Below are 27233 nucleotides of genomic sequence, written 5' to 3'. Positions count from 1 at the left end.
TTCCGTAGGCTGCGTAGCCGAAGGTCAGCCACAAGGCCAGGGTTTCCCAATCTGATAGTAAAGGAGCTCTAGATGTGACTGAACATACAGATCGTAGGCGCGCAATGATAGAAATGGTCTCGAAAAGCGGCTTCGGTCACAATTACCACGAGATCGGGGACTGACAAAGCCGCCTTCTCAAACACTTTGCCTCTTATGTCCCCTCCTAATTTTGTCCTCTCTTTGCACGAGGTTGGGGAGGATATACCTTGTACTCGTGTTTTCTACTTGTGTGTTCATATCTCATCAAGGTATAGTACTGGACGACCCAGAAATGAAATAGAAAATATCATGCAGCGGTGCAGCCGGGTATTCTGAGTCTGTACATCAAGCGCCCTCTATAACTCCAACAATGTAGAATCTCCCAAAAAAAAAAATCACAATATAAATAACATCATGCCCTCCACCCTGCACGAACTCATGTAACCGATCAATGACAACACCAAAGATAGCATTGACGCTGTCCCCAATAAGCTGCTCGAAATGCCGAATTGCCTCCTCTTCAGACATCTCCAGATGGAACCGTTCCTTGACCTTCAACACCGCCTTATCAGGCTCCACTCGGATATCTGGGATATTGGCATCGACCATTAAACTGAACAGGTTCAGAATGAGATTTGCGGACTTGCGTAGGGTGGTGTATGCGGTGTAGCAGTATTCCTTGAACTGAAGATAATGAGGTGAGGTTGTGCCGCCCATTCCCTCCACCATTTCTTTGCAGAGCTTCATCATTGGAGCAAAAGGTTTTGGGTCACGGCCCAGGATGAAACCGAAGTCGGCGTGGAAAAAGTGGCCGTCGGGTGCTAGGAGGAGGTTTTCTAAATGGCGGTCGCCCACGCCGAGGAGGTAGGTGATTACGCAGTAGCCCGCACAGGATTTGATGTATGTGTCCATTGTTTCTTTGCGGACACCGAGGGGCTCATTTTCGTCGGGGTTATTTTCTTTTAAGTAGGCGAGGATGGACTTGTATTTGGCGGATGCGGCGGAGAGGGAGGTTGAGGGGATAAATTGGACGGCACCGGCAGTAGAACTTGTCGCGAGAATTCGGTATGGCGTCAATTTCAAATCCAGGTTCTCCTTTTGGAGGAGTCGATCCATCAGGATGATGATCTGAATGACGAGTTGATCCTGGCGAAGATCGTCACCCACTTTGAATAGGAGGGGGTAACGCAGGCCGTCGGTGGTTTTGAAAGTGATCTGCAGTGGGGATAATGTTGATTTGAAGACGTTGGATTCGTCGGGGTAGCATCCGATTATCTGGACGTCTGGATCCAAAGGCAAAGGGAGCGGTGGATCGATATGGATGAGATCGTTCTTCGGATCACGCAGAGACTTCTTCAGCTTCTCGATCTTCACTGGTCTAGTCTCTCTTGAGAATCGAATGTCCTTGGCGATCTTCGAGAGCACGGCGACCAATTCACCTTGACGTAGGAGGATATTTCGATGTTCGGCATTGATCTTTTCCAGCTCGGTCATGAAATAATATTCGACTCGAGCAAAGAGGCGCCGTTGAGTTGACAGTGTACCGGGACCGGCGTCATCACATTCTACCATGAGGTACCAATGCATATAGTTGCCGAGCTTGAAGTTGTTGGCGGCGCGGGAGATCAGGAAATTTGCAAGTGAAGAGTCGTGAGCAGCTTCATCCGCATCATCTCCAGCATGCTCTTCATACTTTAGAGCTTGAACTAATTGCAAAAGATAAAGAAGAAGCTCTTCGTCATCAGACTTGCGCAACCTGGCCACGGCATAGGCTCGCACCGCCGGATTGTCAAACGTCGGTCCAAGAAGTTCTAAAGCATCGTCGACATCGATCTCGGTCCACTTGGGCAGAATCTCGACTGCTTGCCGAGCCTCCCCCTCGTCGCGCCAGTTGACCGACTTGACGAATTTGGTGAGTGCTCTCTTCTCTCGTGTCAAGAAGTATCTGAACCTCCACACAATGTCCTTCTCCTCGGCAGTGAGATCCTGCGTCGGCTCGTATGACAAGATTACATTCAGCTCATCCCGATTCTTGGGGTTGGGTCTAAGATCGCGATCCATGAATCCAGTGCGGTGGCTGCGAATCAAACGGCGATGCTTGTCTTCACACGGATTACCAGACTGACCAACCTCTGCGTCGTAAATTCTAATTACTCCCGCACCATCCCCACCTTCAATTCCAGGACCAAAGCGGACCTCTGGGACCGGTTTCAATGCTGAGTTCGTATTGGCCGGTACGCTCTGGGAATAGGACGAGATGGGTGGCGGGGCATACTGATGATCAGCCCAAACGATGGGATGGTCAAAACGAGGGAAATCCACGTAAAGGACAAACTTCTCATCATCTAGCTCCTCGTCGTCAGAACTATCGTCTTCATTTGCCCCTGTCTTGTGCTTCAATGTCTTCAAGTGAATAGCTCGCTTGCGCGCAGCCTCCTCGGCCTGCATTTTCAGCTTTTCCAGCTGACGGAAGACCATCTGATCCATCCAGTCGATCCGGGTGATTTCGCCTATCTCATGCTTCTTGATCAGGACTTCAATTCGTTCCAACTCGAGCTCTGCCAACGACGGGGCCAGCACATCGCGATTATTCTGCTTCCGCCTCTTCGGGAGCGGCGTGGCTGGAGTAGTGGATGATGAGAAGCCATCTGCAGCTTTGTGGCGATGGATCTTGCACTTCTGTCGCCCTATCTTCAACTTGCCCTCGGCCTCGAAAAGAGGAATAGTCGTTCCGCCAAAGGGTACGTCATGGCCCTGCAGTCCATCCCCTGCCAGCGGGGATAGATCCCAGACCGTGATTGCAAGCTGGGAGTTGAATGGGGCATCCTTAATGGACATAGGCATTTGCAACCATTCGTTCCATGCACGGGCGTTTTTGAATGCCTTGTATGAAGTCTGGAGAGGAACACCGAGAGGTTTCGAGTCCGACCATAGCTGCACCGTGACGAAAAGATCAGAGCAAGGGTTCTGGGCGGATCCGAGATGTCTTAATTGCGGGTTCTTGAGTAATCGCGAGTATGGTATTTGCTTCTGTTTGCCTTCCAGTGAGCCACTGCGGGGCTGTTAGCCATGTTCTGTTCGGCGGTGAAAGCCTGACTTACACCTTGATGCAAATAGGCAGGTCCACTTGTGTGGAAAGCGCAAAAGTGAATGCCTCCATGCTTGTGGGACCCTCAACAGAGCAGCGAAGCTCAACGTCGCGCTGAGCTCCTGCGGGGAATGAGTCAGCTATCATCACGTGTCTTGGGTATACAATCAGGTGGATGAATGTGGTGAGGAGTAGCAATTGTGACCTGAATTTTTTCTGATTGTTTTTGATACATTATACATTCAGAAATATATCATATATTCTCCGCCTCCGACGAGCATTGGATAAAGTAGCAAAAATTTGAGCTTGGACTCAACGAGCCGTTGCCGATAAGTCTGCATACTTCCAAGCATCACAAGCTTCCGCAAATTATGTCATACAGGTGTGGAATTAAAAATGATTTCGGAAACTGATCAACAAAGTTAAGAATTCCTTGCATTTGCTACGAGGCTTGCGTCTAGCTCGTTGTTTCAAAGAAACGACAAAACAAGCTGAAATTCATATATTGCGAGTTAAATGAAGAAACAGGAGTGCAAAAAGATACCAGATGCTTTTTGAAAAATTCGGCCCAGTGTCAAAGTAATGTCGGCACTAAGTCCTTAGTCCTCTGATATGCACTGTTAGCCTTCGGATGGAGCTAGGTACATCATGTCAGTGATCAAACGTCCGAATCACGCAGAAGCAGAGAGATTCCAATAGTGATACTTCCATAGATCACAAATGCAGTGTGATACATAGTGGAACTGTCAAATCACAGCCCACCAACGGCCCGCCGACACGATCACGTGCTGTTACGCGAAGATACGCGTCAGATAGTGAACTGGGGATGCGTTCTTTTGGCCCCCCCCAAATTACGGTGTGCTATTTTAGTTAACGACAGGGGGACTGTTTCGAGCTATAAATTGCCCATTCGTTTGATTACACTTCGCTCGAACCTGCATCACTCCCGCGCGCGCTGAAACAAGCGTCGAGCATGGAGCGAGTCTCTCTTTCTCAGTTGACTGAAGCAACTGTGCTCAGCTCCAGTCCTCCTGCAGCATCCGATTCTGATAAAGAAAATCCCCGAAGAATCAACAAGAATAACAACGCTCGAATGGCATCCTCCAACCAATCTGCGAAACGCCGGCGTTTGACCGACCGTACCTCCAATATGCAGTCGAAAGTCCCATCATCGACGCAACGGAATGACAGCAAGCGATGGTATGATCCTGACCAGGATGAGGAGGAACGGAGACAAACACGCAAGAAATACAGAGATCTGACGGGTGATTTTAATGGTAAGTTTTCTTAGTCTTTGAACAGCCAGGAGGTGCGATTGACGCGTTCTAACACATCCCTCAACAGATTCGCGCGCCGAATTCATGCAGTCAGGGAACAATGGTATCTACGAAACGGTGGAGAAAGCGAACTTTCTTTACCAGAATGTTAAACAAACTGCCGACGCCACCCTCGACTCGCGCCTCCTCGTCAATGCCGCCGATCTCACAAATAAAAAATTCTCGCAGACTGGGGACAGTAGCGCTGGTATCGACGTGGATGAGTTCATCACCAGGTGTTGTAATTTCATGCGCGCCGGACCAGGCAGCTCGGAGACGATAACCGGCAACACCCAGACCCAACGACGTCACCACCGAAGCCAGAGAGAGGCCGATAGCGACGATGAGGATGGCACTGCGGGCGATGCGATGAACTGGGACTGGCTTGGTCGAGCGGCTTGCTTTCCCCATAACACGAGGCCCGCGGTATCTGGATGGCTACTCGGGCCTTTGTCAGTGCAAAAACGCACGCGACAGATGACCCAGCGGACCAGAGCTGAGCGCTTCGACGCAACACAAACGGTCCAACCACAGGAACTACAGCAGGAAGATCTAGGCCAACAAGAGAACGCCAACCTTACTGAGACGTGCCAAAGGGTCAACAAATTGCTTTACGAGTCTTCGGAGGCGGCTACCCAACAGGTCAATGAGAAGCTGGCGGGGGTCGAGGAACCTAGTGAGGAAATGATCCAAAAGGTGATGGATGAATATGGTATCTCTGAGAGCGCTGGCATGAATCTATTCCGCTTTTGCATCGACCCACACTCATTCGGACAAAGTATCGAGAACCTGTTCTACGTCAGCTTCCTGGTTCGCGACGGGACTGTCGCTGTGCAGATGGACAGTCGTGGTATTCCATATCTCAGTGAGTGGCTTGGATTACGATTACTCTGTGTCAAATATACTAATATCGTGAATAGTTCCAGCCATACCATACGCGCCCAGCGAGGCCCAAAGGAAAAAAATCCAGAAGCACCAAGCCGTGTTCAGCCTTGACTTTGAAACCTGGAGAGAGCTTATCGATGTGTTTGAAATCGAAGACCCGATTATCCCTCATCGCGAGGAACAAGAAGAGGAGACTGGGCGAGGATGGCATGGCTAGATAGTTCTTGACACCTCGCGACCACGGCAAATCGGCGTTTCTGTTTTATTTTATGATACCCACTAGGCCATATTTAGCATGACCGTTGAATTGAGGAAATTGTCTCCATATTCATATTCACATTCATAACCATTTTCATGTTCATAATTCTAGAATAGGTGGAGCTCTAGGATCCGGAAACTGTAGAGTCCGGGCCGAGGCCCTTATGATCGATAAGCTTCGTACCTTCCAGCTATTAGCGATCATTCAATCATCACGTCATCTTTTGGGGTCTGGATCGCGCCTGACCAAAGCTCAAAACTTCTTCTCCGTGCAACATTACCTCTCTTCTTCACTTGCATTCGATCCATCTACAGTCTCACATTTCTTGAGTTATTATTATTCCAGCTCGAGACAGCTGTTGGCGACTGAGACATCAACGCCAGGGAGCGCAAGTCCCAAACACAAAAGACATCATGCCGCAGCTCTTCCCGTCCAACCCATCCGACCTGATGGTCATCCGCGCTGTGACGCCCGAGATCATCACTATGAGCCTGCCATTTGCGCGCTTCGGAGTCCTGCGCTTCGGCGGTCGAGGCACCCTTGGTGAGCACGCCCTTACAGATCTGAGCCCGCGCATTCGACCCGACGGATGATTCACCTAGACTCGAGCTAATTCTCCTTGCGTGTATCAGTCAAGCTCTCCACGGGTGCACTCGCCGTGTTCTCGCCCGTGAGTCTCACCCCGGAAGTCCGTGAGCGGGTCGAATCCCTCGGCGGCAACGTCAAGTACATCGCTGCTCCGGACCTCGAGCACCACTTGCACATCTCAACCTGGAAGAAGGCTTATCCGCAGGCGGAAATCCTGGCACCCGAAGGGCTGTGGGAGAAGCGAAGCAAGATTGCTGAGTTCAAGGGCGAGGAGCCTTTCGCGCATGTTTTCAAGAAGGATTCACCCAGGGCTATCTCGGAGGAGTTCGATGCTGAATTTGAGTCAGAGTATGTGCACGGGCACGCGTCGCGCGAGCTGGTCTTTTTGCACCGCCCTTCGCGCACGGTCATCGAGGCCGACATGCTCTTCAATCTGCCGGCGACTGAGCAGTACTCCAAGTCTCCTGACGCCAACCCTATGAACTGGCTCACGAGGCTGTTTCTGCCCATGCTCCGGACCGGAGCTCCTTCTACTGGCCAGCGTCGCTTTGCTTGGTATATTCTCTCGCAGCAGGATCGCCCGGCGTTTACGGCGTCTGTGAAGCGCATCGGTCAGTGGGACTTTGATCGGATCATTCCCTGCCACGGAGATGTTATCGAGACCAACGGAAAGGGGGGTCTGGCAGGACGTGATGGCTTGGTTCCTGAAGGACGAATCCAAGAATGTCTAAGGTTATTGTTTATGCTCTGTGTGGCGGGTGTTTTGAGAGTGTGTTATCACTGTACTCTTGTGTAGTTCGCTCTGGAGCTGTCTAATACCCCCTGTTGGCGTTGTGGGAGGCTGGTGTGATCTGTGTACTGTTATCCACAAGACCGGCAGAATACTGTAATTTATTCTAATTTTTGATCAGGAACCAGGAACTATCGACGCGCTCAGGTTCTCAAGTCTCCACTAAGTAGGAAAAACGAATGATTCTGTAGAGTCTGAACAAAAATGCGTCTGGGTGTAATTGACATGCAGATATCATGAAGTGATTTGACCACCCAAGTTTATGCTGGAGTCACCTTGGCTGTACACTTGGTACACTTGGTACACTCGTTCATCCGACACCATTGGATCATCCTGTAACACCCTTCAGCCCCCCCCACGTCATAGGGCTGAGTGGATCACAAGCAAGGACGCCTGTTGCTCAACCATACGATGCCAATCCACGTCCCATCGAGGATTGCGCTTTGCAGCAGCCAGACATCCCTTAGACACGCACCGCTCAACACATGTCCTCCTCCGTGAACCATGCGCAGCACCTCGAGGCCGTGCCGCCCTAGATAGGCTGCACTGATCTGCTCTCAAAGTGGAGACATGGCCGATCACCCAACGACCACGGGACAATAAAACTACGTAACTTCATTTATTGGGTGAGAATGTTGTGACTAGGCACCCATCTCTTAACTCCTTGACCCCAGCCACCGGAGCTTGCCAACACACCGCAAAAACAGGGATAAACCCCCCTATACACGCCGGGGCCGCCGACCAACCCCGGCCCAGCTCGCGGTGTTCGAGGGATTCTGACAGGCCATGAGCTCCTTGCTCCCGGTAGAGCTGGGCAGGGCAGCCACGTACAGCCACGTACAGAGCCTGCAGAAATGGAAGAAAAAAAGACGTGGAGATCGACATCACCATTGGGCATCCTGTACGCTACCCAATGATGCATCATGCCCTCGAGCTCGAGCTCCTCGCAACTTTCGGGCAGGATCTGACGACATTGTGCAGTGACGAGATGGGCTGTGGGTCTTGGTACCTGTTTCTTCTTCCCTACTCATGCTTCTAATTTTGTGGCTAGTTCACTTTAGTGATATTTAGGTTTAGAGTAGTTTTAGATCCCTTTTGGAATAGTTTTGGTTGGGCCCTTGCTTCTGAGGCCCCCGTTGATTCGAATCATGACATCTGCCCTGTGCAACAGTCCTGGTGACCTTTTATATACCTCTCCCGTTCCTCCCGAGCTTTCTCTCGTTTCCTCCACATAACTCTACTTCTGATCTACCCACAAAGCTTCCTGTCGGCTGTTGACTCTGTTCGCATACTTACTGAGCTTGAGTTCCGATCGTCACTATGCCTGTCATCTCGCGCCTTCTCTCTATTCCTCTGCGCATTGCAGAAATCGCGTTTGCTGCGGTATGTATATGCTCATGGTCTATGATATAAATCCGGTTTTGTTTCTAATTCAGCCCCAGGTCGTCGCTGGTATCATCGGTCACTACCTCGCCTCGTTCAGTGACATCGACCCTTGGCCTCAGGCTCGCTGGATCTACACCGAGGTCATCGCTGGCCTGTCCATATTGCTGGCTCTGATCTGGCTGATCCCATTCTCTTCGGGTTTCTTCTCTTGGTCTCGTACGTTGCAACCTTCGAACCGGCTGTATCGTCAATCATACACTGACATGATCATCATCTAGTGGACATTCTCATCTCCTTCGGCTGGTTCGCTGCCTTTGGTATCCTCGTGGACGCCATTCATCATCTGCCCTGCGGCAGTATCTGGTCCTGGCACTTTCGCGGTGACTCTGTCTGTGCACGCTGGAAGGCGGCTGAGGCTTTCAGCTTCTTGTCTGCTATCGTCTGGCTGGTCTCTGCTCTTGTCGGCATTTGGTTCACTTTCCGCAAGCGTGGAGAGACCACTCAGTCGTCGTAAGTCTCTATCCATACCCTATCTCGGTAACGCGGTGCTAATTCATCCGCTAGTGGTCGTTGGGGACGCAAGCGCGCCGCTGTCGGCTCCGCTGCCTAAATAGGCGCTTGATTTGCAGGATCCTCCATAGCGGTCACTGTGATGCTCATGCCACATTCCAGAAAAAGGGTTGGCTTTTGAGCTTGGCTTGCTTGGTGAGATCCGCATCACTTGAGAATTCTCTGTAATGGTCGGTTGTTTCATGATACTTTCTTGACTTCTTGTCGCATTCTCCTCGTGGTCAGGGGGCAAACGAATTACGACTTACGTTGATACCCTTGGTGGACGCATGATGTTTCGCATGGTTTAATGGTAGTCACTCGTTCGCGTTCGGCAATGCAATAATATTTACCTTTTGGTTTCATCCCTATACTTTTTTGGGTGACAGAGTTTACGGCGGGAAGTATCCACCATTCGGTCGGGCCTCTTCCAGAAAGTCAGTCCTGGTTGAAGAAGACATCACCAAGCGACCCTATCTAAAGCAAGAAAACCACATGAAAATGGAGCAGAAACCCTAGACCATTGGCATTATTTTGCAAGATGACTAATAACGATCCTAGGGCATGTGGACCCTTACGGGGGACCCAGCGAAAGCCGAAACAGGGTGGAATTCCAGTTCTCCTTGACGATGGGACCTACCAAGATCATCAAGGATGCACTCCCAATCGGCAGGCGAAGATGCGAGTCGTTCCCCGCCGCAAGAGAAGCGCAGCGACGACTCGTATGCACTCGAGGATCTGCGGACGCGGTATAGAGACGCCGACACTGAGCGCCACCTCAAAGACCCGCGCGACGTCGAACTAGGAGGCGGTGTGCCCTGCTCCCCGGGCACCCTGATGACTTTGAATTCGAAGATGAGGATTATGACGAGTTTGACGTGGACCGGGAGGTCGCTCGAGATCCGCCGTTTTCCTGCACGTTCCATGGCTTCATCGCGTGGTGCCGCGGGCCCGTGCCGCCGCATGTCTATCGCATTAATCCCTGGTTTCCGAAATGGCAGGCTGCGCCGGCGCGCCTGGTCGATCGCTGGGCTCCGAAACGCTTCATGAAAATAGCTGCCTTGTTGCTCGGGGTGGTTTTTTGGGTCGCTGTGTTCTTCTCTTCGCTCAAAGCGTCTGTGGCGGAACAGGAAGTTCCGGGCTATGGTCAGCCCGTCAAGCTGTCATGTCACCATCGCTTGTGGTACGTTCGCATCTTCCCGAGGGTTCATTGGCCTCTATCGGTCTTAGAATTAACAAGCTTTCAGGGCTAATGGCACCGACTGCGGTATGAATGGGGAGCTTTGTATGCCCTTTGATGATCAGTCGTTCGCGTTTCGTTGTCCGTCTGGCTGTGCTGCAGCCATACTCCTTGAGCCGTATAATGTCGGTGCCTATGAGTACAATTACCGACCGCTGGTCATTGGTGGCGTGCCTAGTGAGTTTCGTCAAGACGGTCGCACTAGTGGCCTCTATAGAGGCGACTCGTCCATTTGTGCATCGGCACTGCATGCAGGGATGATCAGCGACGCAAAGGGTGGATGTGGGATTTTGCACCGCAGAGGCGAGAACGACAAGTTTGAGTCCTATGAACAGAATGGCATCGAGAGCATCGAGTTCATGTCGCATTTCCCTATGTCATTCATTTTGACTCGCCAGGCCTCGTTGTCAGGGTCTCACGATGCAAAGCTGGTGGAATGTTCCGACATCCGGTGGACGCTATTCGCTTTCACTGTCGCTTACACGGCCATCTTGTCCATGCTAGTGACTTCCGCGCCGGCCTTCTACACGGTGATATACTTCATCGTGTGGTTCCAGGTCGCCATGGCATCAGATCCACCCACTTCAGGCTTCTACGATCTGGTCTCAATTGGTCTTGGTCGGTTCTTTCCAGGTGCATTTGTTGGTTTCGCCATGTACTATTTCTGCGTTAAATATACGCTGCGTGACTTGACAGCGCACCTCGACAAGACCATTCTGTGGCTAGGCGGCTGCTGGGTCGGCGCCTTAAACACGGATACATTCGATCGTATCCCTATCTCGCGCCTCACTCCCCACGATATCAAACAGCAACCAGGTGGGTTCACGGCACTTTTGATTATCGTGGGCTCTTCTCATCGTGATATTCTTCGCCCAAGCACATTGTTTCCGCCGCGAAGGCCGCTTCTTTTCAATGCTGGGGCTTTACGGTCTCATGGTCCTTATCATTCTCATTCTCGTTGCCGTGCCACACATGAACCTCCGCATTCACCACTACATCATCGCTCTTATGTTCCTACCCGGAACAACACTGCAGACGAGACCCAGCCTCTTATTTCAGGGGATTCTTGTCGGCCTATTTATCAACGGCATCGCACGCTGGGGCTTCGACTCCATCCTTCAAACACCAGCAGCTCTTCTCAATGGTGGCAAACTAGGCACCGTCCCTCCACCAATCGACGCACCGACCATCATTGACCAGAATCACCTCAAATTCTCATTCCAGGATCTCCCACCGCATGTGGACGGTATCAGTGTCTTGGTCAATGACGTTCAGCGCTTCCAGAGCTTCAAGTCAAAAGGTCGCGGTCATATGGATGACTTTTCTTGGGGTCGCAGATTCGAGAATGAGATCGAGTATTTCCGCTTTGGATACGTGCATATCAATACATTGGGTGGTGTTTGGTATGAGGATTTTACAGAGGCGGCTACTTGGGCTACTGATGGAAATTTCTTTTATCCCGTTTAGAACTTGAATGCATTTTGGTTTCGGGACACCTGTGTTCTTAAAGACCTGAAAAATATTTGCGTATCCAAGCGTGTATTTAAGCGTGCGATACCTTCTAAGTGAATTTGTAAACAAAATAATACAAGCTTCAATTTTGAACAATGCTGGCGATCCAAAGTGGCCAGGACAGTACATTCTCCTCGGAAAAAGCAGAACACAACATCAGAGGAGCAAGTAGCAAAAGACATCTAGAAGATCAGTGATCTTCCCAGTAGGCAGCTTTCCCCTGTTCAATAAGCTCAGAATCCAAATCCTCCTCGTCCAAATCCTCACCACCATCATCCAACTCAAACTCCCTAGCCTCCGCAACCAAATCTCGTCTCTCAAGACCCATATCCCCCTTCTCTAAATCTTCATCTCGCCCCTTGAACCTCGCGGGCGCCGCCGTCTCATCACCATCAAGCAACTGCTGTATATCTCCAGAATCCGGTCTCATATCACCCCAATTATCCCCATCCGGCCCATCCGCTCCCCTGCGAACCTTGTAACAATACCCAAAAATCCCAGTGTTGGCATCAAAATCCCTACGACCGGGAAGTACACACCGATGATAACAGCAGTGATAGTTCCTGAGAACAATATTGCTTATTTGCAGAACACCGTCGCGGACGACCGTGATGCTTGAAGGCTTTCCAGTGACAGTAACCTTGAACGCATCTCTGGGGAGGCTTGCAGTCTTTGAGGTCCTGGCAGCCTACGACGCATACACCGTCGACACATATGTGGTTCCAGAAGCACTGTGAGTTTTCTAAGCAGGTCTCGGGCTCTCTGGCCTGGATCTGTGTTTCCATTTTGAACTTTTTTAGAGGGCGGATATCGAGAGATGGGTTGGCAGATACATTCTGGGATGAGTTCCCTGTTCCGATGGGACTAGGAATTGAAGATAGACTGCTTGCTGCTGTTGGATTTCCTGTGGGGGTTGTTATGAATTTCGCCGTGCTCAGGACGAAGAAGATTGATGTTGCGGTGACTGGAGATGGTTATTTGGATTGCTGAAGTCGGATGAGATGTACGTACCGGAAGATGGTAGCTTCATTTCGTCTAGTGTATGCTGGGAACAAATGGATCAAGAGGTTTGAAGATCTACAATTGATTACGAATGAAGAGAAGAATGGGATGCGTGAAATATAGACCGAGGGCCGCACTATACCCGCTTCCAGTTCGGGGCGCGATGCTATATCTCGAAACTACCAAACCCGAAGGGGACTCGGAATATGACTTCTTTCCCCTATTAGGAAATGCGAAGAGTGATTGGAGAAAGTGTCAGAAATACTTCGCCGGCCAAAGGCTAATCTATCAGGCCGACTTATTTTTATCCCTCCACAAAGCTCTCATCACTCCTAACGTTCCTCTCTGATCAAAGCTTCCGACATTGATTTTTTAATGTCATCTCCAATTATTCTCCTCTATATACATCATTTACACCGCTCAAGCCTTTCGCACAATGGCCAACATCCCTCTATACTGCATCCCCAACCCTGCCCAAATTTACTGTAGTCGCTGCTACCCTTGTAGTAAGCTAGCCTTAATCGCATGATTCATTGGCACAGGCCTTGTTGTAGACATTTGGCATTTTGTAAATGGAATGAGCAATGTTGTTGGGGCATTTGTGGGAAGATCAAGAGTGTTAGACTGTGCCTTCCCCGATATCGTGATAGGAGGAGTGTGAATGAGGTGAGCCAGGATGCTGTAGCAGCTGGAAAAGTTGAAGAAGCTGGCCGATCTGGAGTATCTGGAGAGCCTGCGATTGAGAAAGACCGCGTATGGGTAGTCAGTCATGATTACTATACTTCCAGCTGTCGCTACTTGCATTCTAAAATAAAGTCTTTCAATGCCTTCAAGCGCTCTATCTATCTGAGAAAAAGAGAACCCCTCTGAAAGCAATCAATTTTGAATCCCAGACACCGAAAGGAAAGCCTTGGAATATATCACAGCCCACATAATATTTACACAAAAGGTAATAAGACCCGTAAGTCACAAGACGAAAATCACAGACCAACTCCAAGTGGCTGATGCCGCTAGATGCAAGTATGAAGCTAAAATGCAGAACAGCAAAAATCGAGCTCAATCCTTCAGATAGTTCTTGCAGCGCACTTGCACGATGCTCTGCTTGCCGCCATCCTCAATGACCATTGCGGTGAGCTTGCCACCCTTGACACATCCAGAGTCAAGACCCTTTGTGTATTCACGAATACTCAGGCCTGCTTTGGCATAATGGCCGTAAATCACAGTCATTGTTTGAGAACGGGGATCTTCAGACGATGACTGGAGGTCCGAGAGGACCATCTGTTGGTGTTTGTCAAACATCTGTAGAGTATTAGCATCGGTTGCAGATAATAGAGCCTGGGTGTGGTGAATATTTTACCTTATCCCATTTCACTCCATTGCCATCCGAGCTCGGTACATGGGTCTTCTTGTCAATACTCCGCATGGTCATCACAGTAGAGGGATCTTGCTTCTCAAGGTCCACGCCAGGGACCAAACCTCCATGAACAACGACCACCTGGCCCATGTTGGGGACCTGGCCAACTTTCAGAATAACGGGCCACGAGTTCAACCAGTCAATCTGCTCCTTGCTGAAAGAACGAGCCAGGGAGCGCTCAAGAAGTTCCTTCGACGAGAAGAACTCAGCATTATCCTTGCCCTCGGCAGTAGCTGTCTCGTTAGCCTTTTCGATATCGTCCCGCTGAAGAAGGATGCGGTCCTCGTGATTGCCACGGACGCTCGAAGCCCCGAATTCTCGGGCCAAATCCACAACGCCGCCGCTGTCAGGTCCCTTGTTGATAAGATCGCCAGTAAATATGAGATGGTCGCCGTCTTCGCGAGAGAATTTGACTTTTTCAAGGAGCTTCTCCACTGTAATGATACCTTCAGTTAACATTCATGACCCATCAATCAAAATTTCCAGCAACACGTACGCTCTTCCTTGCAACCATGCACATCACCAATCATGATCAATCGCTTCCCACTCCTCAAACCTTCCGCTACCGCCTCGGCACCAGGCACCAGCGCAGGATCCAAAGTCCCAATTCGAATCAGATGGTCAAATGTAGGCACCGAATTCGATCCAAATGTCCCGCCCGTATCCATTTGCAGAGGATCTAGCGATTGCGCGAGAATCTCACGGTCTTGAAGTGTCGGAGACAACACGAACGCCCAGCCCGCCCAACCTAGTGTGAACAGCGTAAGGTAGACGAGAAGATATCGGCGGAATCGCGGCGCGGAGACGACCGATATGGCTATTTCCATCAATCCCGGGTTCTTGGAATCTGGGGAAGAGGAGACGGAATGGTAGGCGGGGTTGGAATGTGACTGCCAACCGTTTCGAACGGAGTCGATTAGAGGACGCGAGAGACGTTTGAAGCGCCCAGGGGCTGCGCTTGCATGATAGTACTCCTGGTCATCGTAGTCGAGGTCCGAGCCGTGGGAAGCCATGGTCGGTTGTGTTGAAAGGAGGGGTTTAGGAGACGGGGAGGTGAGACGCTCGGTCTGAGTCTGGCGGATAAAGCATTGGCGCGGCTGTGTTATCTTTCCCGGGACCCGCTTCTCTTCATTTAGGATCGCCGCTGATCGACGCAATCACTGGCGCCGCTGAACGAATACGAGATCTAGCTGATGGAGCTGAGGCTTGCATGGTAATAGTGATTTTTCTATGGATTTATGATTTAACGGTACTTCTGATACTCCTCGACCTCCTTCCTGCGCAACAGAACCCGCTGGATAACGATCTCATCGTATACTTCCTCCACTTTTTTACCTTTACGAAGAACCTCGCGCTCATGTCGAGTGGCTTCATCCTTGGTCATGCATACCAACTCCTTCAAATCAATCGGCATGTACTTCTGGCCGTCCTGCTCATATGTCAGATCCATGCTGAAGCCCCGGGCTGGCGTTTCCCAGGGAATCAGAACAAGTCGATTCGACAAGCCGGTGATAGCACTCTTGCCACGCCATACCTCCTCCATCAAGAATTGAATATCGTCCTTGCTGATAGGCAGACGCAGGCCGGTAGAGTCTTGTCCCCCAACCTGGCGAGCCATCTTTTCCATGAAGCCTTGTAGGAATGCTGCAGTAGCGTCATACATCTTGTCACGACCTTTTCCACCCATATTATACTCAATAGGGTATCCAGAAACACTGCAGATAACGTGATTGGCCACGGTGTAGCCGAAAACAGCGGGCATAGTTCCCAGCACAGGGAGAATGCGGACTCGGAAGTCGGGAAGGACGCCCAGTTCACCGACCTGACCCTTGGCGAACTCTTCCTCTGGAAGAGGAAGTAAGCTTGCTTTGCCGGGGCCAGGCTTTTCGGTGGAAAAGACTGCCGCGATGCCAGAGCTCACGCCGAGAGCCTTCAGTCGACGACGCGTGCTGCGTGATAAGGGATCATCAGTGCTGAGAGAGATGTCACCCACGACCACACGAGTCGGGTCCGACTTGCAGCCAGCACCCATAGATGAGATCACTGGCAACGAGTTCTTGTGGCAGTAGTGCAAAAGATCGACCTTCGAGGTGATGTTGTCAATGCAGTCGAGCACGTAGTCCGGCCGACGGCCCTCGCCTTCGTGCGTCAAGGTCCAAGGCCCAATGAGATCATCCGCAGCCTCCTTGCCAAATAGCTCGTTGCGACAATCAAATATCACCCATGGCGCAATCTGCTCCAATCGTCTGCGAATGCAGTGTACTTTTGGTGTTCCAACGTCCGCTAATGTGGCTAGCGCATGGCGATTGAGTGAGGAGAGTGTGACTTGATCAAAATCAATCAATCGAATCTTGGCCACACCAGACCGGGCCAGCGCGGCGGCTGCATGCGACCCAACACCACCACATCCGACGACCACGATAAAGGAGGACCTGAGCTTCGCGAGGCCTTCATCTTGAAGAAACACGCGGTTGCGAGCAAGTTGTTCGAGGATCAGGTCTAGATTTTAGCCGTTGATTAGCTAGCTTGCCAAGAAGGAATATGAGCTTCCATACCATCATCATAATCTCCTCGTTGCGCACGGCGAGCCAGCATGGCACTGCGCTCATCTTCCTTGCTCATGGGAATCGCGGTATCGGCGACACCAAATGTTGTTAGCTTCAACCCTTCGTTAGCCTTGCTTCCAATCGCTAAATTGTAAGGCACTGCAAACTCACTTTCTCCGCATGATGCTGCTCGTCAAGGTCAGGAATCGAAGACTTTAACTCATCAACGGCCTCCTTCCGTCGATAAGCCTGGTATCCAAAAATCGCACCCGCAACAGCAGCGCCGGATAGAACCGCAGTGGTCGCAAGCTGAGCACTTTGTGCACCAGCCTGGCGCTGAAACCAAGACGACATATTCTTGACAACACCTCGATTTTCTGTCTCGGTATCGCGGCGTTCAATGTCTCGATCTCTCTTATCTCGTGGACCTTGTGAAGTCAAGCGGGCAGTGCGGTCAGGTTCGGCGAATCTAGTAAAATCGTCAGACTCGAATCCGTAATCGAGGTCGGCTTCGTCGGTAGCCTGCCACCACCTGGGACCAGGGGGTGCCATCTTCAAAGACAGGAATCGCTTACCATCACCAGCTTGGGCGTCGGGCCTCTTATAAGCCAGGAATGCGCTTCTGCAAGCCCATGCGCTCATCAGTGGAACCACGGTGCTATCACGTGAGAGGCCGCGGCCAGACGCCAATTCCGACGACACGTCGATCTTGCTTCAATGCGCTTCGTGCAGCAGGTACGTTCTTGGTTGCAGATCAGGTATTGATTGTCTATTTACTGATACCCGTGCAGTTCCGAGAGAACTTCACGTTTTCCCAGTCTCGATGACGATATCCATCACTTCCATGAGCTTCTCACGACACACCCGGATCCCTGGGCTGGGCAACGGACTTCATCCCTTGACAGCCTCGTGCTTGTGCTTGTGGAAGGAGACGCTTGTACCTCCGTGGGTGACTGAGAGAATGAACAGAGATCTAAGAGACTTGGCGATTGATAGATTCTCCTCCTACTTGTCGCGTGCCATTGTTTACGGGTCAACTCTCGACATTACAAGCCGTCCGGTTCCAGTGTACATACTGCAGTTTTTCGAAAAAATGCTACTAATCGGTGAACAACGATTCCTTTTAACTCCACAACTCCTACTCAATCTCTCCAAAAGCGTATGCCTCTCGCGCATACTTTCACGCATGCAATCCAGTGTCTTGTCCTATATGGCATAGACTATTCTGGAAAGATCATGTCTCAACTGCCTACCCAATGACGAAATTCGCTGTCGCACCACTCCGAGGCTAGTATATCATTGCTCCATCTGTACACCTGCAAGGTAACGATGTCGAGCATGCCGGTGACGAGTGACACAAAAGGTAGTTTTCAATCCGAGGGTTTCAGCTTTTTTTGACAGGTTTCAATGCAAATTACTCAAAGCTAATTATTCTAATTGATCCCGAGTATGACTCCATACTCAAGAATATATCTGTGCTTGATGCAGCACACAAGCACATCCACTAACAAGATCCAGCCTACTCATCTTTCAGTGTCGACCTTTTCTCCTCTGTCTAGGGTTTTTGATATTTTAAAAAGCTCTACAATACTTCAAGACCCGTGCGTTCAACGATGAAAACAAGCCAATGTTGCAGACATCGTCGCGAAGACCGCAAGGTCATCCGAAGAAGTCGATGCAATCTCCCTTCGGGAGAGCTATGCTGAGAACCTACCAATACCCTAGTTCGTTTTTTTTCTCTTCAATTCTTAAGACCTCCTAGTTTTGTGGTTGTGTGTTGCAGTTTTTGGTTCATTATGATCGTGTCTAGTCTCCCAGGTAATACTAGTGTCACGACAAATACTTGTATTTTTTCTTCACTCAGAATTAACCTTGAGACAGGCTGCGACAGGTTGGGATTTGGACTGGAAAAAACAGAGAGACAACCTCATAATGTTTCCACACTCAATAGTGTAGGCGACACAATTACTGACACAGGTCCGCCGTCAGGTTGACTGGCTGGGGGCATCCATAGACCTTCTTATGAGCTGGGGTACTGTAGCAGGAGGCATCATTGGCCGCACAGTCAAAGACCTCACAGCCCTCCCCGGGACTGAGCGAGTTGGGACTCGCGGCGAAGGGGTTGCCCCATTCCGTGCTCAGTTCATCTTGAAGGATGCGGTTCAGAAAATATTCCGAACTGACGAATAGACAGGGTGCACTTACAGTATGCGTAGTCCGGGTTGGACGAGAAAGAATAGCCAAAGAAGAGAGGCGTATCGAGCGTCTTTGTCTTGGCGATCTTGACCGTCTGTCACATTCCATCTCCAGTTAGTGTTCCTTGCTATATGGAGTCTTGCGAAGACCGAACAGGACGTAACGTACCGAGCCAGATGGTCTGAATTTCTCGGAGAAAGTGCCTCCCTTGGGAACGGTGGTAAGAGGGCCGGGAGCGCTGCCATCGTAAGGATACGACTGCACATACACGGTGGTGGCACAGTGGTTGTTCACGACAGCATTTTGGGCCGACACCAGGCCGAGGAGAGCACCGAATGTGATCAAGGTGGTCTTCATGTTTGTAATTTCGCTTTTTGTTTATGTGATAGATGTTTGGATGATATGTTTCCATCCCGACCAGGGGAGGAAGGCTGTCTTCATATAGGCCTGCTGCTCGGACCATGGGTAGTACCGATGATGTACTGATGGAGTACATCTGGGGCCTTTGATCTAAGACATGGCTCATATTCCATGTCTTGGATTGTCAGGCCACCGCTTGGCGGTCCCACGGCCAAACCAAACGAGTCGCAGGTGAGACATGCGCATCACCACCACTGCATGCACTCCGCATCAAGACATCGCACTCGGGTAGCGTTACATTCCACCCCTGTGACCCCGCGAATTCCTCAACGCTAGTGGGAACTGTTGTTGATGGTTCATGTGGAGCAAAGGATAATTTCAGCGGCGTGGATAAGTTGCCAGAATCAAGGAAACTGTTGGGCCAGGATCGAAGATTCAGCCGAGTTTTCCGCTCCTGACTCGGGTTGCGGTATTGTTCAAGTCGCTCATGCGTACCCCGCTTGAACACGATGGAGGAGGATATACCCCGTCAGATCCGAGGCTCTTTCCATACGTCACAAGGTACTCTCTCCGTCGAGCGTATAGTCAAGGAAAATGAGAAAGGGCTCTGGTATGGAGTAGATTCTTCCTACTGGTGCCAATATGACCTTTGCCGACTGGTCCATACCAAAATCCATGTCAGCCAATGCGGTCGCCCTGCATGATTCCAAGTTCATAGAGTATCCACCTTGACGACCTCGTGTCGGAAGTTGACCGGGAATTTCTGCAGGTGAGAAGGTGATCTCAAATAAATGACTGTCTTCTGATACCAGGAGACAAACAATGTAGCCATAGAGCCAGTGCCACGCCAATGCACTATTCCAGTATAGGATATGAAGTAATAGATGCGATTCTGCTGACTATCAATTGCATGTACGCTACGAGGCGCCACGCGTTTAGTCAGTCACTTGGGCCGACCATGAATGCATTGAGAGTAAATCGCGGGGTGGCAATTGATCATACAAAGACACTGGAAATACTTGAGTCGGAAGCATTTGGATGTTACAAGTGAAATTACGCCCATCACATTCGCTGTAAAGAATACTTCGGTAGAGAAAAAAGCCACCCTTTTCAAGCGTCTCCACATGAATACATCTCAAGCAAAAGCACAGCGTCGCGTCATATTATCTTACGACGAATTTATTGCTAGCGTGAATTTGTGTAAAAAAGAAGCTCCATCAATTGATCCAGCGGGACTCGTTAATCACGGCTTACAGCTATTTTTCCATCGACTACTTACTGTGACAGCTCGCTCTTCCCTCACTGAACCCATAGACTCAGTTGATTGGAGCATATCGTCATGCATGAGAATAGTAATTACCATTCAAAGGAGTCTCCAATAGCTGCGTACGCCTGAAGTAACTTGATGAAAGTCCCTAACTTCGCCATTCAATTGATGGCGTCTAATTGTTGTGTTCCCAGGCCACTCCATAAATTCGCGAGGTTGCAAAACGGTTGGGATTGAAAATGTGTGACCGTTACAAGCATGGTGGCTGTTGTGTACCAGGCACCGTATCCCCATTGTACTAGCAGTATTCTCTCGCTCCCGGAAGGCAGCGTTGGCATCCCTTTTGGCCCAAGCTCAATCTGCAGCGTGGTCTCTATTGAATGGCCTGGCAAGTCCGTATTCTTCTACCCGAGGAACCTCACAAGTGTCTGCCATGGGAATTTATTGTCTTGCAAATCTGGAGAGAAAAATGACTCGGGGCTTGACGCCAATTCAAATTAAGCTTACGTGAACATACTACATTCATACGCCTCGATAGGAAAATATACTTACAGTATAGCTGGAACAGCATCCTGTGCTCGGTATCTCTTATTTTTCTCGTCCCTTGCACATCGTGCAGTGCAGTGGGATTACCATTTTGAAGCGTGTAGCGTGGGCGTGCTGGCACCGAATTCTAAGATGAGGATGGTGGCCTGGCCTGCGCCCGCGCCTGTAAGAAGCTGGCTTGAATGAAGATGCCTCGATGTTATGGTCTTTAGCACTAGAGTAGCTGCTTCACAACTGGGCATGCTACTGTACAATACAAGTTCGGGTCCATTTAAGAAGCTTCTACAATAGAGCACTCTATAAAAGTATTGGAAAATAAAGTATTCCATTCACAAGAGATAAACACCTGGTAATGCACTATTTTGTCCACGCGCTGCGAAATATACAGAGGAATCATTATTACGAGCACCACATGCCCCTCGAGACAAGCATCTACTGCAAAAAGCGGCCCAGCGCACCACCAATATTCTTCAGGTCGAGAAGGAAAGTATCGTGACCAAACATCGAGATGTCCTCGCCGAGTTCAATGTGTTCGACGGTCTTATTACCACCGGCACGAAGGGTCTCGGCAATCTCGCGCTGTTGCCATGCGGGGAAGAGGATGTCGCTTGCAACGCCCATGACGAGTAGTTCGTGGTTCTTCAGAGGTGCAAGGCCAGCGACGAGGTCCTCTGGGGGTCCACCTGGTTCTTGGGGTGATACGGACTGGTCAGATAGGGGAACATTCGCTGTTGCCTCGGGCTGTTCCTCGTAAGGCTTGTCGGGGAGAGTCAGGCTGCAGGCGGGGTCGGCGACGCTGGGAGAAAAACCACCGCTTGCGATGCGAGCTTCAGCCTCAGCGCGACGGCGACGAGCTGCGGACTGGTGGGCGTGGCCCAGGTCGAAGAGGTCCATTGCCTTGGAGACATACAACAGACTGTTGGCGTCGTACTCGAGACAGAACTTCTCGCCCGCGTGGTCGAGGTATGTCTCGATGAGGAAATCTGGGCACAGGGCTGGCTGTTTACTTGGATCGGCGCGCTGGCGGCCGAAACGCATCTCCCATTCAGGGCCACTGCGGTAGGTGACTGTGGCGATCTCCCGAGCCAGCTTCATCCCAGAGTGCGGTGGGATGGCGTCATAGTAGAATCCGCGCGCCCAGTTAGGATCCATCATCAATGCCTGTCGCTGGGTGTGTCGCATCGCGATACTGTACGGGTGGCTGCGAGCGCAGCCGCTGATGCTGACGATCTTGCCTACGCGCTCGGGGAACAGGGTACCCGCAGCCAGACTTTGCATACCGCCCATACTGGAACCGACAGAAGCTGCCAATTTCTGGATATTCAAAGCATCCAAAAGCCTGAACTGGGCGCGGACCATGTCGTCCAGTGTGAGGATCGGGAAACGAGTCGCATATGGCTTCCCATCGGATGGGCCCTTCGATGAAGGTCCAGTGCTGCCGTAGCAGCCTCCAAGCACATTTGTGCAGATGACGAAGTATTTGTTTGTATCGAGAGGCAGACCGGGCCCAATGAACTTCTCCCACCAGCCAGGCTTCGGGTTGGATGCAGTGCTATGCGCATGACTCGATGCTGACAAACCAGTATGCAAGAGGATTGCATTGCTCTTGTCGTTGTTCAATTGACCCCAAGTCTCGTAGGCGATATCGAACTCGGGCAGCACGCCACCCCAGTCAAGAAGGAGCGGGTCATCACAGTGGAATTGCTCGTGGTGGCCGGTGGTGTATGAAGGTTCGGGCCCCGATTGCAACGATCGCGCCGAGAGCAATGCTGATTTGGCTTCTTGAGCGTCGAGGCAAGGGAATGACATAGCAGAGCTACTCGTATCTTTAAGCGTCGTTTGAGCGGTCTCTGACGAGGACTTTCGCGGCTGTCCGCTGTGCAGTGGTCTCGAGTGCACCGATAACGGCCGAGTTGCGCCGGCGAGCATCGAATTCGGCAGGCTGGGTCGCCATTGTGCAGCGCAAAAGTTGCGCGAAGCAGAGCGGGCGGCACTCTGGAACGAACGCATTGCGACTGGGTTTGGCAGGCGTGAATTTGAGAAAGCAGCTCTGGTAAGTAGCTACCGATGAGGGCTATATTATATTTCCCGATTGCGCAAGCGGAGAGTTTATTTTGATGCCTCAGGCGTTACTCGCGACATGGCGTCATCGGCCTTCGCGATGATTGGTGAAAGGTCCGCCGTGGGTCGGTAACATGTCCTTGGGAGGGGATCCACTGGAGCTTGCTTGCCGCGGATAAATTCCAAGGTGGCCTGCGATTAATGAACAGCAATGTCTGCGGAGTTGGTATGTCACTAGCACTAAACAATCATCTTGTAATTCGTGCATACTGCTGATGGGTGAGTTCTAACGGTTCAGAGGGTTCGACTGGACAGGACGGGGATGGTAGAGGAGATATATATGTCTGACTTTCACGCTGGAGGTCGAAATCTAACTGCATTCTATCATACAGGAACAGAATCTATTTACAACGCCGATAGTCATGCCTAGCTGTGCCCGTGACCCATCATGTGGGTATCACTCGTTCATAAAATCCAAATGCCCAAAAACGCCATGTAATGCTAATGCCAAACAAACAATTGGAAGAAAGCTTTGAGACATGGCCTTGTGAGACCACCTCTTTAGGAGCTTGTGGTGGAGTTGGTGATAGAGTCAACAGTGTGGGTGGTCGAGTTTCCTAGAACTTGAAGCTCGAGAGAAGCCATCACGATCGTGTTGTTGCTGGGGTGGATGTCGATAGCCGAGGCATACATGCACCGCCAGCCTTCACAGTTCGCATGAAAGACCATTCTCTTTCCATCGGTGGAAATAGTCGCGCCACCGGGGGCCTCTAGGTGGAAGTCACCGGTTTGCAGGAGCGGTCGAGGGGCACGAGTGTATGGTCCCTTGAGCGAGGTTGCATGGGCGTACTTCACATTATAGCCCAGAGACGTGAAGCAGTGGGATGAGAAGAAGAGATAGTATACGCCGTTGTCGGTGCGGATGATATCTGGGGCTTCGACTAAAGGCCCATCTGTCCTGTCGATGTCGAGAATGATTGTTGGTTCGCCGACCCGGGTGATGCCGTCGCTCTTCAGCTCTTGGAGCATGATTGGGACAGAGTGTCGCGGTGTTCTGGTGTTGCCGCAGTAGCCACCACTGCCGACGCTGTTCCCGTCACCTTTATAAACGACGTACAATGTGCCGTCCAAGTCGCGGAAAGGCGATGGATCAATCGCACCACCGTATTTATGTGGACAAGCAATTGATTCATTGAGAGGGACATAGGGCCCGAGCGGGTCTTCGCCCTTAGAAACAGCAGCTCCGATGCAGTGGTGAGTGCCGAAGTCCTTGGTCTCTCCGGCGTAGTACATGACAAACTTGCCATCATCCTGGAAGTTTTCGGTTAGTGATGGCTATCCCGTCACACATACAAGTGGAGTTTGCTCACCCTTCGAATCACATCCGGAGCCCAGTGATTGATTTTGCGTTCCCAGTTACCAATGGTCGGCATAGCATCCCAACCATCATGAAGCGTCCAGTTCACGAAATTGGCCGACGTTGCGACAGGAATATGGATTGACATCGGATCATTCTTGTGCGGGTTTGTTCCAAAGGCGTACCAGGTACCGTTATACTCCAGAAGACCAGGGTCCGGGAAATCATGGATAGCCCAAATGGGCTTGTTCTCTTCGATCTTGTAGCTGGGATCGTCGTGCTTGGGTCTATAAGGCGTCCAAGAATCTCCATCATTCTGGCGATGGACAAAATGGATCGGAAGTGCAATGCACAATGCAATCATTGCCAGAGCCAGTACACCTAGGATACCGAGTATTGTGAGGTCTCGTCGAGTCCATGGCCGCGAGAAGATGCCCTTTTTCTTTTGACCACTTTCCACATCAGACAATGGCTTTTCTGAAATCACGGTCTTGCCCTGTTCACTGCCGGATAGGTGACCACTTGAGATTGACTGGACCGAGGGCGTTGGCTTTGTGTCGGGATCCTTTGGACGCCCGAAGAAGAGATCCACCATCTTGGCAGTGCGGGGATAGATTCTCCAACACGAGTGATCCCCCGGGGTTTCCCAGTGGAAATACTGTCAGACCTGACGGGGACGCTGGATTAATAGATGTGTGGCTGTGGGTGAACAGGGCTCGGCACGGTGTCAAGAAAGGATAGTGCAGGAGACATCAATAACGCTGTCCATCGCACCTCCGTTTGGAGGATGATCGAATACTGGACCGAGCTGAAAAGGAAGGAAAAAAAAAATTTAAACCAGTCAGACCGTCCGAGTGAGCGGATTTCTCTTATACGGCTACACGGCTAGCCTGGCGTTAGCGGCAGGCGAAACGATGTGAAACGGGGATGGTCGGCCGAGGGGCGACCGATCGGCTTTAGATTCAGGCAACAGTTGGAATTCACTCGAAACTTTGGATCCAGCATCTGCCGACCTTCATGCGGACCCTGAAAGCCAAATAGAAGGATTTGGAAGTCTCGGTGGACTCCCCAAATCACATAAACATGGGGCGGGATGAGACCACAGCAAGTCAGTTCCAAGGCTCATCAGCTATCGTTCTCCTCTTATTATGGAGCATTGGGACTGTTCTGGCCCTTATCCGGAGAGTCCGAACACTGATCCGTGGACCCTGCATTCCCCCTCATCCTGACTATGTGAGGCCAAGGGCCCCGTCTGGAGGAGTCAGAAATCGATTCTCCCGCAGGCCAAGCTTTTGTGAGTGGCTCACGGGACTTGATTGACCAATGAGAGGCTATGCAGTGTCAGCGCGTGGCCTATCTTTTTCTCCTTGTAGTTTAGCGTGGCCCCCGTGTCTCCTGTTGATCCGCCGGATGGGGGCGCAGTCTCACGTTTTTCCATCGAAAAGTAGAGCCATGCTTCTGCTTGGTTCCGGATCTAGCCTGAACATCGGCGTAGTCCGTAGGGTCGTAACAGACATGCATGGCCGCCTGTTCGTAGGGAACCATAGTGATGCATTTTAGGTCTCACTGCAGTGTGGAGTCGAACGTTCCACAGGCGCCTGAGGCCATTGGACTGATCGGCTCCCTAGGTCCAGGCAGCACTACTTCTCTTTCTCTGGCAACTTGACCTGCCTGAGGGAAGCATTCGAGAAACAATATTTTAAGCGGCCCTGATCTTTCCACGGATGCTAAGCTCCACCGTAGGGGACAGGAAAGAGAAGAAAACCCGAACCACCCACGGGAGGCCAGACACGCACGTGGGCTTGGGCTTCCCATAGCCCCTCGGTACTTCCACGCGACGCGGTGCAATTTTAACATCTCAATGTCGATTGCCGATGTTCAGCAGAACACTAGTCCACGAAAATCTTTCTTTCTCTCGATCTTCATCGGATGGGTTTGCCGCTGGGACACTAAAAATCAAGGGACCTTCGGCTTCCAAGGCATCGCTAAAACAACACGGTGCTGCAAATTTTATGATCTCGACGTAGTCCTCCTATCTTTTACGGCTTTTGCTTATTTTTCAAGATTCTTGAATGCGTTTGATTTGAGTGAACGCCTCATGCTTCCCTAGAGGGTCCTGCTGAACGAAAGGTCGGGAAATCTATCTACTAATTTACGGAACAAAGGGATATCTCAGCAGGCCGTATCTTCCGAGTACACGTAATCACAAAACGAGCCACACAATCTCGGTCTCTTTGGTACAAGAGTGGGAGCGATGATGAGAACTGACCATCAGGAATATTTCTCAAGGAATATTGTTCTGTCTGCTACCGCTTAAAATATGAAGCTCGGATCTCTACGATAGTCGATACTTAGAGAAATAATTTGAAGCTGGAGGGCGTGCTAATGTCATTGAACCCGGTATCACTATCACATTCTCGATACCCGGTACTTTCTTCCCCAGAGCCTCTTACCATCAAGGAACTATTTCGCGATGCGAATTCCTCAGTCAATTCAAGTGTCGAAAGCGCCGTCGCCAAGTGGTTTCTTGACATTGAAAAGGGAAAAGATATTGACTAATTAGCGCGAAGACACGAGAGTTGTAGCAGGCGAGAAAGGTTAATTGATTGCTGCTTCAGTTGACTTGTTTTCGCTCCTTAACTAAGACTCTTATGTGGCCGGCGACCCTATCCGGAAGAAGTATGAGCAAAGCCAAGTAAGTCATTTGATGCGCTCATTGCCATCTCTCGGATGATCTCAGGATAAACCTAAAGCAAAACAGTAGGTCGATGGTTCCTTTGATCGGACTGAGGGGTGTAAGGGAGATGATGATCAGTTGAATCGATCGATGCCCTCAATGGGCATGTCTAG

General features: G+C 50.7%; 10 protein-coding genes across 10 annotated transcripts; 4 read left to right on the top strand and 6 right to left on the bottom strand.

The window, feature by feature from the left end:
• Nucleotides 1-366: 366 nt before the first annotated feature.
• Nucleotides 367-3181, bottom strand: N7477_007942 (phosphatidylinositol 3-kinase VPS34; the record flags this gene model as incomplete). Its single annotated transcript, XM_056969605.1, has 2 exons — nt 367-3073; nt 3123-3181. The coding sequence occupies 2 exons, from the start codon at nt 3179-3181 to the stop codon at nt 367-369; spliced, it is 2766 nt and encodes a 921-aa protein (XP_056819637.1).
• A 901-nt stretch (nt 3182-4082) lies between these two features.
• On the top strand, nt 4083-5527 carry N7477_007941 (uncharacterized protein; the record flags this gene model as incomplete). The annotated part of the gene is made up of 3 exons (XM_056969604.1): nt 4083-4386; nt 4454-5290; nt 5346-5527. 3 exons carry the CDS (start codon nt 4083-4085, stop codon nt 5525-5527), a joined length of 1323 nt encoding a protein of 440 aa, XP_056819636.1.
• A 455-nt stretch (nt 5528-5982) lies between these two features.
• Nucleotides 5983-6953, top strand: N7477_007940 (uncharacterized protein; the record flags this gene model as incomplete). The annotated part of the gene is made up of 2 exons (XM_056969603.1): nt 5983-6112; nt 6202-6953. 2 exons carry the CDS (start codon nt 5983-5985, stop codon nt 6951-6953), a joined length of 882 nt encoding a protein of 293 aa, XP_056819635.1.
• Nucleotides 6954-8267: 1314 nt separating this feature from the next.
• N7477_007939 (MARVEL domain-containing protein) lies at nt 8268-8943 on the top strand (the record flags this gene model as incomplete). Its single annotated transcript, XM_056969602.1, has 4 exons — nt 8268-8330; nt 8390-8549; nt 8612-8843; nt 8898-8943. The coding sequence occupies 4 exons, from the start codon at nt 8268-8270 to the stop codon at nt 8941-8943; spliced, it is 501 nt and encodes a 166-aa protein (XP_056819634.1).
• A 593-nt stretch (nt 8944-9536) lies between these two features.
• Nucleotides 9537-11589, top strand: N7477_007938 (uncharacterized protein; the record flags this gene model as incomplete). Its single annotated transcript, XM_056969601.1, is given in 5 exon segments — nt 9537-9631; nt 9688-10065; nt 10130-10667; nt 10680-10980; nt 11000-11589. 5 exon segments carry the CDS (start codon nt 9537-9539, stop codon nt 11587-11589), a joined length of 1902 nt encoding a protein of 633 aa, XP_056819633.1.
• Nucleotides 11590-11824: 235 nt separating this feature from the next.
• On the bottom strand, nt 11825-12664 carry N7477_007937 (uncharacterized protein; the record flags this gene model as incomplete). The annotated part of the gene is made up of 3 exons (XM_056969600.1): nt 11825-12109; nt 12336-12538; nt 12646-12664. The coding sequence occupies 3 exons, from the start codon at nt 12662-12664 to the stop codon at nt 11825-11827; spliced, it is 507 nt and encodes a 168-aa protein (XP_056819632.1).
• Nucleotides 12665-13692: 1028 nt separating this feature from the next.
• Nucleotides 13693-17148, bottom strand: N7477_007936 (Molybdenum cofactor biosynthesis MoeB; the record flags this gene model as incomplete). The annotated part of the gene is made up of 6 exons (XM_056969599.1): nt 13693-13935; nt 13994-14484; nt 14547-15024; nt 15321-16549; nt 16606-16708; nt 16768-17148. 6 exons carry the CDS (start codon nt 17146-17148, stop codon nt 13693-13695), a joined length of 2925 nt encoding a protein of 974 aa, XP_056819631.1.
• Nucleotides 17149-18561: 1413 nt separating this feature from the next.
• N7477_007935 (uncharacterized protein) lies at nt 18562-19149 on the bottom strand (the record flags this gene model as incomplete). Its single annotated transcript, XM_056969598.1, has 3 exons — nt 18562-18743; nt 18802-18886; nt 18961-19149. The coding sequence occupies 3 exons, from the start codon at nt 19147-19149 to the stop codon at nt 18562-18564; spliced, it is 456 nt and encodes a 151-aa protein (XP_056819630.1).
• Nucleotides 19150-21397: 2248 nt separating this feature from the next.
• N7477_007934 (homoserine O-acetyltransferase family protein) lies at nt 21398-22975 on the bottom strand (the record flags this gene model as incomplete). The annotated part of the gene is made up of 1 exon (XM_056969597.1): nt 21398-22975. The coding sequence occupies one exon, from the start codon at nt 22973-22975 to the stop codon at nt 21398-21400; it is 1578 nt and encodes a 525-aa protein (XP_056819629.1).
• Nucleotides 22976-23587: 612 nt separating this feature from the next.
• On the bottom strand, nt 23588-24978 carry N7477_007933 (glycoside hydrolase family 43 protein; the record flags this gene model as incomplete). Its single annotated transcript, XM_056969596.1, has 2 exons — nt 23588-24337; nt 24397-24978. 2 exons carry the CDS (start codon nt 24976-24978, stop codon nt 23588-23590), a joined length of 1332 nt encoding a protein of 443 aa, XP_056819628.1.
• Between the last annotated feature and the right edge of the window lie 2255 nt (nt 24979-27233).

Source organism: Penicillium maclennaniae (assembly GCF_028827695.1).
Source record: "Penicillium maclennaniae strain IBT 15551 chromosome Unknown utg000007l:1.0-4884863.0:1.0-4888362.0, whole genome shotgun sequence".
Taxonomy (NCBI): domain Eukaryota; kingdom Fungi; phylum Ascomycota; class Eurotiomycetes; order Eurotiales; family Aspergillaceae; genus Penicillium; species Penicillium maclennaniae.
The sequence above is the reverse complement of the archived record's forward strand: the minus strand, read 5'-3'. Positions and strand labels throughout refer to the sequence as shown.